Genomic DNA, 21,038 nt, shown 5'->3' with positions numbered 1-21,038 from the left:
CAGACCAGCGAAGCCACAGGGGTCCACACGGCCATCCTTTCATCCCTTCCATGAGTCAAGCGGTGCTGGCCAGGTTCCTTGTGAGCCAGGCCAGAACAGGCACCTGGGGGCACCCATGCTGGGGAAGGGAGCTGGGTCTTCTACCCCATCTGGACCCATGACAACCACCTCAGGGCACCAAGGTCACCTTTGTGTTTGTCAGAAGTCTTATGACCGAGTAAGTTCTATCCACCTGCTCCTCAGCACTTACGTGGATAACCACTGAAGGTTTCCAGTGGATCAGGGGATACAGTCTGTTCCCCATTAAACTAACAGCTCTCCTTGGGTTTGACGATCTCATGTAAAACTGAAAAGCAACTCAAAACCCTCCTGCAGCCGAGGAGGGAGTTGTGGTGAAGAAGCTGCAGACCAGAGGTCACTGTTGGCTCTCACATGGAGGGTCAGACCAGGGCCGCGTGCACACCAAGCACGCTGGACCAGCGCTCCAGCCCACTGTCCGTGTCATGTCAAGAGGGCTAGGCCCTCCGGCTGGGCGCACGGACCCGCAGTGCCACTTGCCAGACGCTGCCATGGATTACCCCGAGGGAAGGAGTCAGAACCTACCCTTTCTACAGAAGAGAAGTCTGAGGTGCAGAGCACGGGGCCTTGTTCTTGTCCCACCCCAGAGCTGCTCTCATCGGAGCACTTCATTGAGCTCCATCCTCCCTGTACCAGGATTCCCAGGGCCCCCTGCCCCAGAGCCTTGTTAGGAGAGAGACAGATGCCCCCATAACCTGAACCAGAGTGACCAGGAGCCAGCAGAAGAGGCAGGTGGCAGGCACGGTGGCTCTGTGACCGCTACTGGGGCTGGAGGCACCTTCTGGGTGGAGGAGCTGGAGCTGTCTCTGTTGGCCTTGAAACAGCAGTGCTTTCCTGGGAGAGATGGGGCAGCACACGGGTGGGTGTTCACTGTGCTGTGTCCTGGGCGGGGCCTGAGGCCAGGGACCTGCCGCCAGCAGGAGACAGACCAATGCACCAGTATGGCAGTACCTGGGGCACAGCAGGGACACAAGGTGGAGTGAACGAATGAATAAAAGAGCGTGAGATGGGAAGGTGCCTGGAGAAGGGATGTGCCTTTGGGGTGTAAAGCCCAGTGGAGCTGAGAGGAGGGGCAGGAGGGGGCCCCAGAAGGAGAGTCACCTGGAGGCTCCTCTCCCCCCACCAACCCTGAGGGGACGTCTGCACCCTCTACCCAGAGCCCCAGAAGGGCTCCCACCCTGCCCCTCTGGGCGGCACCTAGTGACCAGTCACTACCCAGGCCAGTGCCATGCCAGGTCCACTAGAGGTACCCTGGCTGCCAGGGTAGGGGCTGCAGTGCCTCCTTGTTTGGCAGCTGAGCCCAGACCCGGCCCTGGACTTCCAGCTCTGAGGATGGTTCTGGCCTCCCCTCAGGAACCCCTCTTGTGGTGGTGAAGAGGGAGGAAGCCTGGGGCATGGAGGGTGGAGACCCCACCCACAGTCAGGCCAAGCCTTGTGGCCGGTGCCCTTCAGCTGGGCCTGCCAGGGTTTTGTCCCTGCCCAACCCCTCTAGGGTCCCCAGGCTTCTAGAAGGAAGGTGCAGCCCTGCATCCACTGAAAGACAGGCACCTGGGACCAGAACAGAGCAGGAGAGGGTGCGGCCCTTGCTCGGGGGGAAGGATGGGGGAGGAAGGGAGAGGGAAGGGGCCCCCACCCCACCCCCAGCAGGTCTCCAGGGTGAGCACCTGGGGTATGTGCTGCGTGGGCTCCCTAGGCCAGCGGGCACTGTGGTCTGGGGCCACCCCCAGTGTCTGTGGCTGGGCCCCCAAAGCCCAAGAGCTGCTAGAGAGACCCCCACCTCACCCATCTCATGGGTGAACCACTCATCCACATGGCAACAGCAGATCCATTCTACAGGTGGGGACACTGAGGCTCAGCCCAGGGTCACTGTGCCAGGTGGAGGGGAGCCAGTCACCTGCCCAACCCCTCACGTTCACCCCTCACTCTACAACACTGACCACTCCACACCAGGCGCCGGGAACTCCAGGGCCAGCATGCCCTCTCCCTCCTGGGCCCAGGCTCTGCCCAATACTGATGGGTGAGGTACAGCCTGGCCTCTGTGCAGGGAGGACCAGCTCAGGGACCCCTGCCACACCCCAGCAGGAAGCCTGCAGCCTGGGGCGCAGACAGGGTGGGCCGAGCACCTGAGAAGTGGGCATGTGGTCATCCAGGGCTCTGGGGCCAGAGGGACACGGGCCAAGGCCGGAGAGGAGCCATCGGGAGAGAAGGGGGCAGCGGCAGGGGACACCTTTGTCTACACCTGAACACGCACCCAGTTCCATGAGCTTTGAGGACCGTGTCCAGTTCTGTAATGACCACCACAGTCAAGCTACAGAACACATCCATTCCCCGAGCCCCTGCCACTATTTCACCCCCCCCACCCCAGCAACCACAACCACTGCCGTTGCCAAGCACTGTTAAGCAGGTGACATTCACTCTCTCCCTTCATCCTCAGAGCCAGCCCAGCAGGTAGGCGCCATCAGCCCATCTTAGCAATGGGACCACAGGAGAGGCAGAGCCAGCACTGGATGCAGGGCTGCCTGCCACACGCTGCACAGTTCAAGTGCTCATGACGGGCCAGGCACTGAGCTCTGGGGATGCGGACCAGTTGCCCCTTTGCTGGAAGGTCAACCACAGAGCCCTCAGCACCAGGATCTGCTGCCACCCCCGTACCGAGGGGTGTTTTCCAGAATACTTTACATCTTCAAAGTGTGAGTTTTATAAAGTGGCTGAGATCCCATTAAAACCTGCATGTTGACAAAGCAAACAAAACAAAGCAAGAAAACAAAAAACAAAAAACCGTCATGATTCTTACACATAAAATACAGACTAATGATCAAAAAGTCACACTTGCTCCCTCCCTGCAGCCAGGTTCCACACTGACAGCTAAGTCACTGCAAAGGACTTGCAGTCTGCCAGGCACCGTCACATGACTCCAGCTGGTGGACCTTTTAAATTTGCATATATGGGGAAAAAACAACCCGGTAACCCCCAGTTAATCAGAAGAGCCACTCACAGACGACAAGGACCTACTGTAGAGCACAGGGAGCTATATTCAATTTCTTGTAATGAGCTGTAATGGAAAATAATCTGAAAAATATATATACATATATGTATGTGAATAACTGAATTGCTTTGCTGTACACCTGAAACTAACATTGTAAATTAACCACAATTCAATAAAAAAATAGAAAATACAAAAAATGTGAAGTCAGTCAGAAAAAGACAAATATCGTATGATATCACTTATATGTGGAATCTTAAAAAATGACATGAACTTATTTACAAAACAGAGACTCACAGAGATAGAAAAACTTACAGTCACCAGGGGGTTAGAGAGGAGAGAGGGATAAATTGGGAGTTTGGGATTGGGTGATACAAACTACTATGTACAGAATAGATAAACAACAATGTTCTACTGTACAGCACAGGGAACTACATTCAGTAACTTGTAGTGACCTGTCATGAGAAAGAACATGAAAAAGAATATACATATACATAACTGAATCACTATGTTGTACACCGGAAGCTAATACAACATTGTGAATCAACTATACCTCAATTAAACAAAAAAAAGGAGAGAGAGAAGAGCGCTCCCCTGGGTCGAAGTGCACCCTTTTGGTTCAAGTGGAAGCTGCTGACTCACCTGGGATGCTCCATCGGCGTCTTCCTGCAGAAGGACAGAGGAATCAGCAACTTGATGGGAGAATCGCTGAAAAAGAGTCCTGGGGGTTGGGGGTGAGGGGAGGGGCAGGATCCTGACGGACTAGCCGGAAACAAGACCGGCTCCACACACACAAAAAGAAGTAAGTTGGGGACATAGGATGACAGCCTGATAAGCTGAGCACATCTCTAGACGGGAAGATAGGAAAATGAATGTCCAACGGAAACAAGATAGCAATCAGCCTGGAACTATGAAGAATTAATCATGCTGGACAAATTCAATTTAGTTCTGACACGTCTTGGTTCCACATACAAGAGTCAAGAATAAAGACCACTCCGGCCCAGCCAAGGGTTTGGTAGCTCTCACACACACATATTAGCTTACAGCACTTTTAGTCGAAAGATCGAGTTCCCCGATGCGTGAGCGCGTTCCATCCAAATAATGTGATGCAAAAGCCAGTAGCCAGGGTGATTCTTGCAGAATCTGAGGTAGAGCACATGCTCAGCATGCATGAGGCCGAGGTCCTGGGTTCAAGCCCTAGTACCTCCGTTAAAATAAATAAACCTAATTACCTCCCCCTGAAAAAAAAATCCAGAACCTGAGTCAGGTGCCCCCTGTGCATGACCCCCCAGCTGCCCGCCCCGCCCCCAGACCTCATCCATCGCCACCCCTGCTCCCGCCAGCCCAGCCTCCCTACCTGTCCCTCAGGGCCACCACAGGCCACTCTCTGGCCACAAATTACTTACCATCTTCCCAAAGCCCCCAAGTCTCATCCCACAAGAGCACCAGCCCAAAGCCCAGAATCTCATCACCGAGACCAGCTCTGTGGATGGAGTTGCCTGAGCACACCTCCTGGTGTGAACTTCCTCTCAGTCTGAAGACTTCTGAACCAGAGAGACAGCTTCCCTGCACCCTGTCCTCAGGCCCCACCAAACACACCCCCCCAGCATTCATGGGCCAAACCCGGGGTACCTGCTGCCGACACTGCTGTTCAGAGGGGTGGGCGGGGAGGGGGTGCACAGGACCACCGGCCACGGCTGTTCCTTGCTCCACCAGTGACTCTCTACACCCCCTGACCCTGCCTCTGGGCCCCATGGCTCCACCTCTGAACTTCCCTTCCTTTTGCATGGAAGGTAGCATGTGTTCACAACGGGGTAGTCTTGTCAGCCTGCTTCCTGCCAGCAGACTCTTAAGGGCCCAGAGGCCTCTTTTAGTTTCATGGTCCTTTTCAGTCCAAACCAGCAGTGTTTTGCCACTGTACTTCTTTCAAAAGCTTTTCGGGTCTCCTATGAATCTTATTGGGGTTCAATTAGACAAAAGCCACACACAGAGGTCTCCTCAAAATAAGCCCTTCTCACGACCCAGAGGAAAGATGTACCATGTTCCTGCATTGGAAGAACCAATGTTGCCAAAATGGCCATATTACCCAAGGCAATCTGCAGATTCAATGCAATTCCTGTCAAATTACCAATGACATTTTTCACAGAACTGCAACAAAACATGTTAAAATTTGCATGGAAACACAGAAGACCACGAATAGCCAAAATAATCTTGAGAAAGGAGAACAGAGATGGGGGAATCACGCTCCCTGACTTCAGACTATACTACAAAGCTACAGATCAAAATAGTCTGGTCCTGGCACAAAACAGACACATGTATCAATGGAACAGGATAGAAAGTCCAAAAATAAACCCACACACTCTTGGTCAATTAATCTGTGACAAAGGAGGCAAGAACACACAATGGAGAAAAGACAGTCTCTTCAATAAGTGGTGCTGGGAAAACTGGACGGCTACCTGTGAAAGAATGAAATTAGAACCTCCCCTAACGCCATATACACACGTCAACTCAAAAGGGACTGAAGACCTAAAACAAGACCAGACACTAGGAAACTCCTAAATGGGAACAGAGGCAGAACACGCTGACATAAATCGCAGCAGTACTTTTTTGGGTCTATCTCCTAGAGTAATGGAAATAAAAGCAAAAATAGACAAATGGGACCTAATTAAACTTTAAAGCTTTTGCGCAGCTAAGGCTACCTTCAACGAAATGAAAAGATAACCTACAAAATGGGAGAAAATACTTGCAAACTATCCGACTGACAAGAGACTAATTTCCAAAATAAACAAACAGAGCTCATACAGCTTTATATATATATATATATATATATATAAAGCAACCCAATCGAAAAATGGGCAGGAGACCTAAATAGACATCTCTGTAAAGAAGGCATACAGGTGGCCAGCAGGCACATGAAAAGATGCTCAATTTCACTAATTATCAGAGAAATGCAAATCAAAACTACAATGAGGTGTCACCTCACACCAGCCAGAATGGCCATCATTCAAAAGCCCACAAATGACAAATGTTGGAGAGGCTGTGGAGAAAAGGGAACCCTCCTACAGTGCTGGTGGGAATGCAGTTTGGTGCAGCTACTATGGAGGACAGTATCAAGGTTCCTTAAAAGCTAAAAATAGACTTGCCATGTGATCCAGCTACCCCCCTCCTGGGCATGTATCCAGAGAAAATTATAATTCAAAACAACACATGCACCCCAGTGTTCACAGCAGCACTACTTACAACAGCCGAGACATGGAAGCAGCCTAAATGTCCACTGACAGATGACTGGATAAAGAAACTGTGGTACATTTATACAGTGGACTACTACCCAACCATAAAAAAAATAAATAATGCCCTTTGCATCAACATGGATAGACCTAGAGATTATCATATTGAGTCAAGTAAATCAGAGAAAGACAAGTATGTATCACTTATTTGTGGAATCTAAGAAAAAAATGATACGAATTCTATTTGCAAACCAAAAACAGACTCACGGGCATAGAAAACAAACTATGGGTACCAGAGGGGAAAGGGCAGGAAGGGATAAATTAGGGGTTGGGGATTAACAGACCCACATTACTATACATGAAAAAGACAGACAAGGTCCTACTGTACAGCACGGGGAACTAGATTCAATTTCTTATAATGACGTGTAACGGAAGAGAATCTGAAAAGAAAGTACGTATGTGTATGTACAACTGATCACTTTGCTGTACACCTGGAACTAACACTGCAAATCAACTACACGTCAATAAAAGATAAGAATTAAAAATACTAATAAGCTCTCCTCCGTCTCGGGCTCCTGAGGGACAAGCTCTCAAGCTTCTTACAAGCCCTGTTACTTGCTGGAAAGACCCCCCAGTTCTCAAGGTCCCAACAAGCTTTTCACAGCCCCAGCCCCAGCGGCACAACACGCGGGTCTTCCTGACCGCCCTCTACATCTGACCTTTGCTCTGACGTCCCTCAGGGTTCGCCCCGCCCGCCACCCGGGAAGGCTGGGCACGCGGACCAGGAAGGGCACACCTTCACACCAAGAGCCCTTCCCGGAGCTTCTCGTTCGTTCTGTCCAAGCAGCAGGAAGCCACAGGCTCCTTCAGGGCTTGGCATGGCCATTTCGCTGGAGCATCCAGCTTGTTAGGCACACAGTTGTCCTCCACCACTACCCTGCCCCCTGCTCACAACAGGGCTGCTCAGTGTTGTCACCTGGGGCCAGGACCCACTCTGCCCTGGCTTCCAGTGTTCCTGCGCCTCTCCACCGGCCTCACTAGCCATCTCCCCAAGGCCCCCGAGGTGCCCCTGCACCTTCCTCACAGCTCCTCTCACAAGCTGGCTCCTGTAGGTCCTTCCAGCGCCCGCCCACTGCCAGCCACCAGGTCCCTCCCACCTTTGAGGGCTCTTTCCACGGTCCCTACACCACACTCCCACTGCAGGGCCTTTGCATTTGCTGCCCCTGGAGTGAACGCTCTGCCAGGCAGCACATCTTTGCTCACACGCCACCTTATCAGGCATCTCCCAACCACCCCGCAAGAACACTCAGTGACCCCGCTCCCCCACCCTTCTCTCTGCCCTTACCCCTTAACCTTGACATCCCACTGCCAACCTCAGTCCCCATCAGAGCTTGAGTGCTCTAAGGGGCATCATCTCCAGCACACCCCAGTGTCTATCAGATGGCCTAACCTGTGGTACGAGCCCAAGGAACATGAACAGGAAGGGCTTCTGCCCTTCACGGCACCTTAAACCAAGCTGCCCAAGCCCAGCCCTTGCCTGAAGCCAGCTCAGCTCCCGGGGGGCACCCACAGGGAACACGGCCATGGCCGCAGGCTGGGGGCAACGTCTGCACACGGCTGCCAGGGGCCACGTATACAACCAAGAAGACTCGGAGGGCAGGGCAACCCCTCAGGACCGGGTCCCACGCTCACTCCGCTCCAGGGTGGACTGCATGGCCCCGGTTGTCTCTGGACACAGGGAAAGGCCGTCACCCAGCTACCGAACAGGCATCAAGCCTAGGCCCCTGGCTTTGTAGGCAAGGCTGACGGGCACACACACCCTCCAGCCAGGAAACCTGGGTCTAAGGAGAGCACACACCCAGTGTGGCGAGCCTTGCGCTGACCAGGTCTGGGCCTGGCTGCAGCCCGACTGAGAGCTCAGGCTGGAGCCCCGAGCCTGTCAAAAGGAGGTCGTGCACAGCGGGGGTGGGGGGCTAAAGCCTGGGCCATGATTCTCCCCCACTGTGAGCCACCCTCCCCGGGCACTGACAGGACAGACACCCCCTCGGCCCCTCCAACCGCAGGATCTACCACAGCAGCTGGCCTACCTGGCAACATAGTAAGTCAGTTAAAGAAGGTTCTTTCCTTTTTATTTTTGCAATGTCATTCCATACAAAAGCAATAAAAACAAAGCAGTCTGAACAAGAAGTTTACAAGTGAATATTTAGACAGAAAATCTATACACATTATCATTTACAGCAATTTTACATGGTAAATTAACTGATTGTAAAAAAAACATGCTTTCTAAATCCCTCTGCTGCCTCAGCTCTTGGAGGGTAGATGGCCTACCTAGTGCTATTTACAAGTACCAAACTAAGACTGTATAACTTACGTAAAACCCATTAACTTACCAGCTCAATTTAAAATCTGACTATTCAGTGCTCTGGATGAGGAAAAAGCCACCTTGACTTACTGACAAGCAGCCAAATATCCAGTTTCCATAAAAGTGTGAAAGGGACCCGCGGAGACCACCTGGTCAGACACCAGCAGAGAAAGCCGGCGCCGGCGTGGTCCTGTGAACGGCTGTAAACCCAAGCGGCCACCTGACAGGCAGCAACTTAACGTTCAACATACTTGTGGAAAACCAGTTAAAATATGCTTGTCACGTTAACCCAAAGATGGTAGAGATTAAAAGCAATTAAGGTCGTGGCAAGATTGCTTCAAGTTCCACTTCCCTTGGATTTAGTTCCATTTACAGTTTAAAACATGCAAAATGCACCCCCTATTCATAAAATTAATGTTTCTTAAGGATATATGGCAAGAACAACAATCCACCATGAGACAAGAAGCTGTTAACAGAAACCAGCCAGCTAAGAACACAGGGCAGGGCTCAGCCGGTGCCTGGATGGTGCGGCCGTACCAGTTAGCTCATGGCGGAGAAGTCTCTCAAGGGTTCAGTTAAACACGCCTCCAAATCAAACTCATCCTCTGCCGGGCAGTCCACGTGTCTCACTTTCGTGGGTGTGCCACAGAACGTGTCCTGCAAAACAGAAGCATGGTCAGGGCTCGCTCTGCAGACACGCTGGGCTTGCTGCTAGCGCTGCTGAACACAGGCTGCTTGCCCTGCGTGGAGTGGAGGCCAGCCGGCCCCCGGCGCTCCAATCTAAGACTCGGCGAGGGTCTCTGACCAGGAGCCTCACCTGGGAGTCCAAGGCGCTCAGCTACTTCAAATTCATCAACAGCATCCAGCCTCACTTTCTCTGGTATGTAAAATCCTACCCATCAACCCCGCCCAACTAGAAACCAACTGATCCTTTGAGGCCTCTGAGCCACAGCCACTCAACTCCAACAGGACCTGCTACGTGGACTTACCACACTGCCGAGGAAGGTCTGCCCCTCCCGAGCCCATCACCCCCAAAATGGGCCACTTCCTACACAGCACAGCCTCTGGGAACCAGGTGAGAGAACACACAGATGACCAGGAGGCACCTGTAACCACGCCACAGGGGCCCGACATCCTCTGCGCTGGCCGCTGCCCAGAGCCCAAGGCTGGGGTGAGCACGTCAGTGCCCGCCCTCTGCAAATGGCTGGACAGAACTGAGTAGTGGCTGAGGACAGGTGACAGTGCTTAGTTTAACACACTTCTGGATTGCTTTTTTCACTTAAGAAGTTTAACTGAAAGATCATACACTCAAATGTTATGTCAGAGTTTACAATTTTAACCAACCGAAGCCCAATGTTTATACCAACTAAAACCAAAGTTTTAAATGAATGTTAAAAAAAAGGTTCCTATTTTTACAATGGGGAAATCTGGTTGATACCACTTGAATCATGCTGTAAACTGAACATCACTGATTAACAGGATAAACTGATACCTCCCCACCCACTGTCACAGTCTTGCCCAAAATGCTCAACCTGAATCTCATCCTTAAGGAAACAATGTGACAACTCCCAAGTGACAAACATCCTGCTTTATGAAAACTGGCCTGAGCTCTACAAAAGAAATGTCAGAGTTAAGCAGTGAAACTATTCTAAGTTAAAGAAAACTTAAGAGAGGTGGCAATTTAACATGCAACCCTTGATTAAATTCTGGATCAAAAAAGACCTGTAAAAAGGACACTGGAACAATCAGGAGCCCGGAAGCTGGCCTGTTCACTAGATGGCAGGGCTTCAGCAATGTTCCACTTCCCCAGCGCAGTCAGCACACTGGAGCGTGTCCAGTGCCAGGTGGTGAGCACCACCCTACAGTTTGCTTTCAAGTGGTCAACGAACACACACAGCCAGCCAGCCACCTGGGTGGTGACAGCACTAAATATCTCCTTTAGCGCAGCTGCCTGCATATCCAGCCACCTCTCCTAAGACACCCCCAGGATCTCCCACCAGGACCCCCCCCCAATCTTCACGGTCTGCCCCCTCTGACACCCGCATGGTCACCTTGCCTCTCCTGGCCCCCAGCCTGCGCATCTCCCTGGACCTTCCATCACAAGTGGCACGTTCAGAATGTTCCCTGAGCTAGGACAAGGGTCACTCAATCCAAACTAAGGACATCACCTACTGAGGCCTTCCTGGGTTTCTTTTTAGTCCTGCCTGTGTATAAATATCCACAAAACTGGGATCATCTTGTTAAATATCCTGTTTTTATTTATCTTGACAACTTTCCACATTAGTCATCAAAAACAATCTGTAGTGGCTGTATTCCTTATGAACATAACTCGGTCGTCCCTCCAACCTGGAAGTCTGTGTTACTTCTAACATCTCACGCAGTCACACGGAGTACGAGGTGTGCAGACGGCCCACAAGACTGGAAGGACGCAGACCAGGCCTCCCCGGGCGACACAGACAGAAGGCAGGCAGGAGGGCAGCCCTGAGACTTTATTTTAGGTGCCTCTGAGCTGTGCAAATACAGTACAGGCTCATCTTACAGAAAGCATGACTTTTTCAAACACATATTTATGTTTTCTAACTTTTAATCTATTTTCCCACTTAATATGCTGGATATTTCCATATGTAAATACTGGGGCAGTTTCCTTTATAACAAAAAAGGGGCCCTTTTACTGTAAACTGCTGATGTGCACTTGGCTTGTGCACACGCAGCAGTCAAGAACGTGCCCCCAGCCGACGACTACAGAATTAGAGATGAGACAATTCTGTACACTGCTTTTCATCTTTGAAGTTCTTCCCCCGCAAAACGTAATTTTTAAAAAATTGGCAAATGTGGGGAAACTCCTAGGCCCGAAGAATCCCTTCACTTAACCACCAGCAGACGATCCCTACACTGAGCGCACCGGCACAAACTAAAAGGCCTAAATTAACACTAGTGATAACGCCTGTGTGAGCCCCAGAGCCAAAAGAAAAGAACTTTCACTTTTAAATCAAAACAGTACTCCTGATTGGCCGGACTGAACCCCAAATCTAAAATACGGCCGCTACCGATGCCTCCATCAAATCTGGTATTTCGATGAGTCAAGGAAAGGGGTAAGGAGCCCCTCTTTCATAAGCATCAGAATCAAACTTCAGCTTAAACTTCACTTTATAAAGGGGCACATGCCGTCAACAATTAACCTGAAGCACCTACACTGAGACGTAAGACAAAAAAAAGGCACTTACAAAGTTATCCTGAGAGCTCGTCTGGGACTCAGAGCTGCTTTCTGCAGATTCGGTCTCCATCTCCCCGAGGTCCACAGGGTGTCTGTGATGCGAAAACAGGCACATCAGTCACCCCTTAGCAGAGCCAGGGGACACGGCGCAGGAGGCTCTCCTGGCCTACTCACTGAAGACGAGCCCACCCCACCAGGCTGCCCCATGAGGACACTGACAGTGTCGCCTCTGCTTCCCAAGGGACCCAACAGCTCTCACTGACTCCCCGTGTGCCAGGCCTGCCCCTGCCAAGCAGCTCGCAGAGGCAGAGCTGGTGGCAGTAACTGCAGAAACAGCCACCAGGCTCAGAGCACACAGCTATCTGCCAGCCCTAACCACGGCCAGCTGTTCACACGCACCCACAAGCATCCTTGCAAGGAGAAGCATCAATTTGGGGAAGAAATGGACACTACAGCAAACCATATTACACATCACTAATTTTTCCAATTTCCTACTCAAAAAGAGGAAGGGACAATAGTGTAACTTCAGTAAAAAGTCAGTGTGATGTCTGTGAGGCCAACTGTCATGCAAACCCATCGCTTCAAACATGCTAGTTTCTAATAAATTTCCCCCAGCATTTCAGAAACTCAAACATTTGAATGAATAAATGTGTCTCCGAGAGAGACAGAGGCTTCGGTCAGAAGGGAGCCGAGAAGAGAGGCCACACAGACCAGTCTCTCCACCTCCTGCTCAACTGGCACCCTGACAACCTGGCACAAATCCAGGCCTGACTCCTTTCCAACTAGACACAGCTTAAAAAGATAAAAGCCTTCTTTAGCTAAAAAAACAAAAACAAAAACAAAAAAACACTTTACTTGCTGTAATGGAAACAAATCTGAAAAAACATGTATGTATATGTATAACTGACTCACTTTGCTGTACACCTGAAACATTGTCAGTCAACTACACGTCAATAAAAAATAAGAATTAAAAAAAGACCTTTCATTTCAATAGCTCACCATAAATTACCTATATGCTTTTCAAAATTGTTATCTTAGAAACAAACAAAAACCCACATGTCTAGGTTTACTGACATCTATTTTTCCTAGCCACAAAAAGTGAATTCAACCCAGGAGGTACATTCCCTTCCAGCCCTCAGAGCCCACCCATGTGGCTTTACACACTGGTGCACAGAAAACACACATGAAGGGGACCACTGGCTGCTCCGCTCCCTCAGGACCTCCAGGCAGATGTAATATAATCCGCCACACAAGGGACAGAGCTACTGCAGTCACTGGACGGATCGCAGAAACAGAGGACAAGAATACAGTAAAGACATACATTTCTTGCAAATCACATCCTTCTTCAGCTGGAGGATCCCAAAAATGCAGAGCCACCTTCCAGAGTTTGATCTGCTGGTCCCACGACCGCCGACTGTACTTCTTGAACTTGTTGGGGGTCTTGGGATGAATGCCGGGCTGTCGAAGGTGTCTGCCAGGAGAGAAGATTACCCTAGCACGCGCCACTCACATCGGCACCTCAGCTTAAAGATTAACCAAACTGAGATTATGGCTGTTAAAAAAAAACATACATCAGGAGCCTCTGCAACCCAGCAGACTCTGTGCAGCCCCCCTGGTGTCAGGGCTTCTGCCTGAAGCCTCTCTCTGCAGTCACCAGGCAGCTTTTTAACCATTCTGAAGCCTTCTCCCAAGCTTTGGACCAAATGCAAACAATAAAGCTTTTTGCAGGAAACAAACAAACAAAAAACTACAGATCAACTTAAGAGTCTACAAAGTGAGCAAAGAAATGTATAAAAAAGCACTACCTCTGACTCTGCTACTCCTCTGCAATTCCCCAGAAAAGTGTATCTGAACCTCAACCCTGCCAAGGAGCTGACGCGCTCTCCAAAGCTCTCTGCATCCTCGAGAGTGGCAGAGCGTGCTGCTTACACAAAAGGGGCAATGCTCCTGTTTTGCTCCAGCAAGATCTTTACAATCTGTAACTTGAACCTTTTTCCTGTCGTGTATTTTAAGCTTTACATTTGTAAGACAGCTATGAGTCCTAAGAAACAAAATACCATTTAATATTCTAAATCATGAAAATGCTCTTTCTTTCATCTGCATGTCCTTGGTTTTTTAGCCACCAATCTATTCTTTATTTATGTAAGTGCCTGAAAGTCATCAACAGTATAGTTCTTGGCAGATGTCAACTACACCCAGAATCAGATTTACCTCCCAAGCAACTCTGGGTGGCAGTGCCACTCGACCTGACCGGGACGTGCCGCTGGAAGGAGCCTACCTCGGGACCTCTTTGATATAGCGATCGTAGGCAATGGTGTTCTTTCCATAGTTGATCTGTTTCTGTCTCCTCATCAGGACGCTTTCATCCGTCTCTAAGTCAGCTGGCAATGCAGATACAGACTCCTTCGAATCAGAGCTGAAGAAAATGAAGTGAGCAGAAGCCTCACAGTTAAGATCACTATGTCAGAAAACGCTGAAACACAGTAATGAAGTATTTGTCCCTGGATTCCAAACCATATTAACCCCAGAACAGCCCAGAATCGTTACATATATGGGAATTTCGTACACAATATATACATATTTCAAATCAGGGAAAAATAGAAAATCAACAAATGCTACTGAGACACTCGACATCTCACGTTCACAACTTCTTTCATTAATAAATCACAGGTCTAGCAAGTCAGTAAATAATTCACAGCATTTACCTTCCTGATGATGATTTTCTCTCTCTTCCAAAGTCATTTATAAGGAGTTTCCTTTTATATCTGAAAGCAAAGTAAACGTTTCTGTTTTTAAAAAGGTATAAAAATTCACACAGTGCTTTCAGAGCTGAAAGACAGCCACCCGGAACAAAGCCTCCCTTGAGGTGTGTGGTAAGTGGATGAAAGTAACAGTATATGGTCTCTTATTTTCAACCTCCTTCAATCACCTTCTCTGATGAGGAGATAAAGACTATTTGCTAAGAACACATAAAGTGCTTAAGCGTCCAGGTTCTGAAAGAAAACTACAGCGCTCCATGCCCTCCCTGGCACCGCTGGACACAAGGAGAGAGTCTCTAGGCCAAAGAAACCCCTAATGGCTTCAGTTTAAGTACCAAGACCCAAATAACATAGATGTTTACATCCCCCTAACCCTGAAGCCTTTAGGAAAAAAATGAAGGTTAGCCGAAATAAAGTTTTTATTTTTATACTACAATTACTTACTGCTGAGACATGTGCGCCTGCTGGGCACTGCTCACCTTCTCTGATCCTGCAGAGATTGAACCGCCCACCCATTCCTTGTGAATTCAAGGCATCTGCTTTCTATCATAGCAACTATCAAAACCCAGCTCTGCAAAGGTATGTCACCAAAAAAAGTGCAGCGCAATGTAACACTGAAATCATGACCCACCTCTAGCTGGAGGTTCATGCTGGTGTCTCAAAGATGTCACACAACACTCTGCTTCCTTCCAAATGTATAACTCTCCACCCCTCCCAAGTTTCCTTTGGCATCCCAGTGGAGTTTGGACACCAGGATATAACTGAGATTTCCCAGTGGAGTTTGGACACCAGGCTATAACTGAGGTTTCCCAGTGGAGTTTAGACACCAGGATATAACTGAGGTTTCCCAGTGGAGTTTAGACACCAGAATACAACTGAGGTTTCCCAGTGGAGTTTAGAAACCAGAATACAAGTGAGGTTTCCCAGTGGAGTCTGGACACCTTCTGTGTATCTAGAATGGCACGATCGTAGACCGCCCTCCGAAAACAGGGAAACTAGTCCCTCGGGTCATTTTTCGTAGGGCTCCACTCGTTCTGGAACCCGAGTTGAAAAGACTGCCTTCAGGTATGCCAAAACCCAGTTTCAAATTTTCAGACAGCTAGTGTGTGGTGTGTGTCAGCCTCCTTGAAGTACAGTGAGCTGAATTCTCATTCCCCCAGCCCCTTCCTGGTAGGAAGTAATGCAGACCACCATCATCAAAAGCTCACATCACCAGGGTCTTACAAAAAGTGGCAGCTTTCCACCAGAAAGGATGTGATCCACAGAGTGGTCCCCAACAGTGCTCTGGACAAGAACAGACCCATTCTGCAAAGTATGACAATTTTCAGAGACAGGCCTATGAGACAACTGAGGAACAAAGGAGGGTCAGGACAGAGAGAGGTCTCCCTGCAGAGCACAGAAGCTGCAGACAGTCCCCAGCAGGGGTGACAGTGAGGGTCCAGACACACGAGTACATTACGTGACTTGTTCTAAGCCTTGTGAGCAGAGCACAGAAGCAGCAGAGACCAAGTTAGTCTAACTTTCCAGCTGGGAAAGTCGAGATCTACATGAACACAACAACGCCTTCAAAACACGGGAGCCCACCACCGTCGACGCCCACCTCACTTCCCACCCAGTCACACCGCCGACCTGGCCCCCGTCACACACTTCCATGTCTGGAAGGAATTAAGTGGCCCTGAAGCGGTCACAACCAGCCCCTGGGCGCTCCCAAAGGAGACACCTAGAACACTACTGAGCACTGCATGTGGAGGAAGGCCTGGCCCATTTCCCTCCTGACAGTGAGGACACATCTTCTCATCAGCATTAACTTCAACTCACCCCGAGCGACAGCATTTTAACTCAAGGTTCACTCACTGGGTTGGACGGCATGTGTCCAAAGGCAGAAAAGCCTCACAACACTAGTGAGGGCACAACCCAGGGAGGCAAGCAGCTGTTAGGGAGCTGGGCTGGAAAGCGCTGCGGAAGAGGAGGTGGCTTGGCGCTGAACTTGCATACACACAACAATTCTGAGTACGATTGCAAAGGGTTTGCAGGTCCCAAGTTAGAGACCCCTCCCTGCACTCTGGCATTTCTGAGTTGTTACCTGAGCCAAGTGTCAGTCAAAAGAGTGCACTCCGTATCTGAGGAGAGCACATCCAGGCATGCTGCTGGGAAGGGAGCACCCAGTGTGGCAGGGAACACGGCAGTCCTCTGGGAGCCAGCAGTATCTACCACATCGCACCCGCTGTGATCCCAGAAGGACTGCCACTAAGACAGCGGTCCTCCACCTTCAGTGAGCAGATTCATCTGAAGGGCTTAAGACATGACTGGGCCCAATCCAGTGTCTATCCAGCAGGCCTGGGGTGCAACCTGAAAATCTGCATTTCTAACAAGTTCCCAGGAGCTGCGGATGTTACTGGTCTGGCGCCCACCAGGCTTCTAAGAACCACCATTCAAAGACATACCTCGAATTTAACATATAATTAAAAACACCACAGGTAACATTTCACAGTGGTCTGAAACAGATACCTTGCAATTTCTTTGTTAACTCTGGTCCTCATTTCATCTTCTTCAACGGCACTTGCCCAGTCTGAACATCTAGAACGGGGCTTAGGGCCTTCAGGAGTGGTAAAACTGCAACAAAATGAAAATACACGTTTGAACCATGACGCAACCTTCAGTTTCCTTTCCAAGTGTACATGAGGAAGTGTTCCAAGACTGTGGAGAGTGCCAAGAAAACGGGCTCCAGGGTAGCCTCTGCTTCGTAACTTACCTGCTCGCTGACTCTGGTTAGTTCACTTAACGCCACTCTGGGCTCTGTTCATTAAGCAGCTTCTGCGCACTCACCACATGCCCGTGTTGGCTAAGGCATGAGGACACAGCCCACCGTGGGGAAAGGTGACAGGCAGCTGGACCACCAGCCTGAGAAGTATCTCTACCCAGCACAACTTCTTTTTCTTGCAAAACACGAGTTCTTTTCCAGGACATTAAAGAAGTTTCAGATAATACATTCTTCATGCTAAGCCAAGTGACCAGCACAGAAGAGGTACTGAATAAACGTGGCTACCATCTACTTCCAGGAGCACACGCACATCACATAATTAAAAGAGGAGTAAGAACATACTTCAGAGTCCTTACGGCACTGGGACTTAGTCTACTAGTAAAGGTGCCCCCAAAGTTGGGTTAATTTTAGTTTAGGAGCTCACTTTATCTAGAGCTCAAGGAAATCTTTAGTCAGGTTCAGGCAATTTGAAAACAGGGCTCCATGCCAAGAATTCTGGCAGTCAGACCTGTCAGTATATCTGTTACTTATAGATTAGATATCAACTTGCATTTTTACTTTTCCTCGTCAATTGTCTATTACCCACCACTGGTGTATCCAAAGCAGAAACTAACTTCAGCTGCAACAATAAACAACCTAATACTTCCAGTTGAAAACCCAATGGCATATTTGAAAATGCAACAGCAATAACAAACAATTCCTTTACGTAATGATCTTTTCTTCCCATATAGTTACCCCACCCAGAGAAACTCAATTTGGATTTCTAAAATAAATTTCCACAGTCTAAATACGGTTAGCAGGGTCTGAAATCAAATGAATGAACCAAACGGTAAAATGACTCAATGACTGTGTCATATAGCGAGAACCAAGTGGAGGCTCGTCCAGAGTTCGACATCAACTACCTCAGGAGTGTATGAAGACATCCAGATCCAGGTTCCAGCCACGAGATTCGTGAACTTTTAAAAAGTGCTTACAAATGACCTTCCTCTATATCTCATGTTTTAGTAGTATGACAGAAACTACCTTAGTGGAACTAAAATCCATTTTTTAAGTTAGGCAAATCATACTCACCAACTCACCCCATCCTAGGACAAGAGTGATGATGGGAAAAGTGCTCAAATGGAAAACAAAGCCTCGACACATCCTGCTAACTTCCCTCCAAAGGGATCACCTCTGCCCCTGTGGAGACACAGCTGGCTCTTCCCACTCATCACCACAGGGGACCGAGGGGATAAGACACAATGCTGTGCAGAGGGCTAGGACGGGAACACTCCTGCCCAGTCAAGATAAGGAGGCCGCATGGCTGACTTGAGCCCGAAGAGTACCCGAGGGATACAAAGGAGTTTTCAAGTAACGTGAGGATTTAATGTTGCATCGCCAGCTAGAAGAGAAACCACCACAGGAGTCAGAGCTTGATCCAAAGGTAACACTGGATAACCTGCCCTTCACTTCCAGGCTCCTGGGGTCTCTCCCACACTCGCATCTTTTCCCCAGGTAATCTCTGTCCCACGTCTTTAAGTCGTCACATGTGATGATGACTCAAGTCTGCGCCTCCACGTCCAGGCTGAGGACCCACCACCTTCTCAGCACCTTCTCTTAATCACCTAAGCTTCCTAAGCAGAACCACTGACTCCTTCCCCAAGAGGTCGGCTCCACTCCCACCCTCTTCATCTTGGCAAATGGTTCCAGAAGCAACAAAAGTCTTCAGGCCTAAAAACCAGTCACCCTTAACCTTTCTCTGCACCTGCCCTACCCCGTCAGCAGGTACTGAGTCCGGCCTTCCGAAGTCTACCCTGAACCACATATTTCTCACCACCTCCACTGTGCCATCTCTCGTGCCCCCTTTCACGCCAACTTAGCAGGCGCCCCTTCCCGTTGAGTTCCTCTAGTCAGTCCTTCAACAGGCTGGATGCGCCCCCCAGGGCCCAGGCAGGTGGATTCTTCAAGGAACCACCTCCCATTTCATCCCAGCCATCACACAAAGGTTCCTCAACAGAGCCCTTCCCTGAGCACCCGCGGGGCTGCCCAACACCCTGGCCTTCACCACCGGCTGGCCTGCTCATTTTCTGCAGCCCCTCCTCGTCCCCTGAAACACCCCGCCTGACCTGCCTACCCCCGCGTCAAGGGACCAGCGCAACCAAAAAGGAACCTCGTCTGGCACGCCGTCCTGACCTCCCCAGCACGCTGCCCAGCCTGGAGAGCGCTCGCCCGAGACACGGAGAACCACCAGTGCGGCCAGAGGCTCGTCAGAGGGCGGGCCCCCCAGGAGCAGCCGGGCGGAAGGAGGGTCCTGCGGCTTCGGGCTCGGTGCGCAACCTGCGCCCACCGCTTGTGACTCAGGGCTGACGCCTAACTTTCCTGAGGGGATTCTTCCAAGGGCCAATCTGACTGGCTACGTCGGGAAGCTGTGAGCAGTCCACGGTGGCGGCGGACGAGGCAGGCGAGGGGACCCCCGGGGGCCCGGCCCCCGCGCGGCGCGCCGGGCCCACCTGTCGGGTCTGCGGCCGCCCGCCGGCCTCGCGGGGTCCTCGGCGTCCTCGGGCTTCCGGCGCCTCCCGTCGGCTGTGCGCTTGCGTCCGAGGCTCCATCTCGCGGGGGGCGGCGGGCTGGCGACAACAAGCCGCGTCAGGGCGGGGCGGCCCGGGACCCCCGCCCGGCCCCCCGCCCGGCCCCCGCCCGCCGCGCGCCCCGCCTCACCTGGCGTCGCCGTCGCGGCGGCTCCCGCACCCGGGGGGGCTTCGCGGCCTGCAGGCCATGGCGACGAGGCGGGCGGGCTCCTCGGGGTCCGGGCAGCGGCGGCGGCGGCGGCGTCTTCTCCGGGCGGCGCTGACTGACGGCGCGCGCCCCGCCCCCAACCGCCTTTATCGCCGCCGCCCCGCCCCCCGGGCTCCCGCGCGCGCCGGGCCGGGCGAGACCATCCAGCTCGCGCCCGGGGGAGCCGCTCGGCCGCGCGCGCCCCGCAGGCTGCCTAGGCCCGGGCGGGAGCCGCGAGATCGCGGCCCCGCACGCTGCCGTCCGGCAGGCGGAGGGGAGCCGCCGGGTTGACCGAGGCGAGGTTCCAGAAAAAGCTTGGCCCCTCCGGCATGGACGCGGCCGGGCCGCCGCAACCCTCGGACGCTGATTGGCCACGCCTTCGCGGGCGGGGGTGGGTAATGGCGGGAGATTCGGGTGAGGGCGAGGCGGGCGCGCCCGGGAGCAAGCGACGCGTCTCCAACTGGCCCGTCCCGGCTTGGGGTGGTCTCCGATTGGTCGGTTCGGCAAGGGCGGCCTCTGATTGGCCGGCCCAGGGAGGGGCAGTGTCGGCGCTGGCGGGAACCGGAAACCCGGAAAGGGTGGCCGCAGGGCGGAGTCGGGCTGCAGTCTTCAGCCACCTAAGTCTGCACAGGAACTCGCTGCCGGCGTCTGATGCCCGGCCCCGCGATCCCCCGTCACTTCTCAGCCCTGAGCACGGCTCACTTCTGCCGCTTTCAGCGCCACCTCCCGCGCTAACTCCCTGCCTCCGCCGGCCCTCCGGGACCCCCACCCGGTACCCAACCCGGCGGGGCCTCGGCCCAGCCTCCTTGCGTTAAGTGCTGATGCTGTGTGCCAAACACAACAACAAAACCAAGGTAAAGGGAACGGCCCAAGTCAAAGAAAGAAAAGTCAAAGACATTT

General features: G+C 51.5%; 1 protein-coding gene across 1 annotated transcript; it reads right to left on the bottom strand.

Annotated features, from left to right (window-relative positions):
- Positions 1–8,400: 8,400 nt before the first annotated feature.
- Positions 8,401–20,223, bottom strand: SLBP (stem-loop histone mRNA binding protein). Its single transcript, XM_064488858.1, has 8 exons — positions 20,082–20,223; positions 19,874–19,990; positions 17,132–17,236; positions 14,570–14,629; positions 14,143–14,280; positions 13,186–13,335; positions 11,875–11,956; positions 8,401–9,307 (listed from the first exon to the last, which is right to left on the bottom strand). The coding sequence occupies exons 1-8, from the start codon at positions 20,138–20,140 to the stop codon at positions 9,191–9,193; spliced, it is 828 nt and encodes a 275-aa protein (XP_064344928.1). The 5' UTR covers positions 20,141–20,223; the 3' UTR covers positions 8,401–9,190.
- Positions 20,224–21,038: the final 815 nt, after the last annotated feature.

This window comes from Camelus dromedarius, chromosome 1, assembly GCF_036321535.1.
Source record: "Camelus dromedarius isolate mCamDro1 chromosome 1, mCamDro1.pat, whole genome shotgun sequence".
In the NCBI taxonomy this organism is placed as follows: Eukaryota; Metazoa; Chordata; class Mammalia; order Artiodactyla; family Camelidae; genus Camelus; species Camelus dromedarius.
The sequence above is the reverse complement of the archived record's forward strand: the minus strand, read 5'-3'. Positions and strand labels throughout refer to the sequence as shown.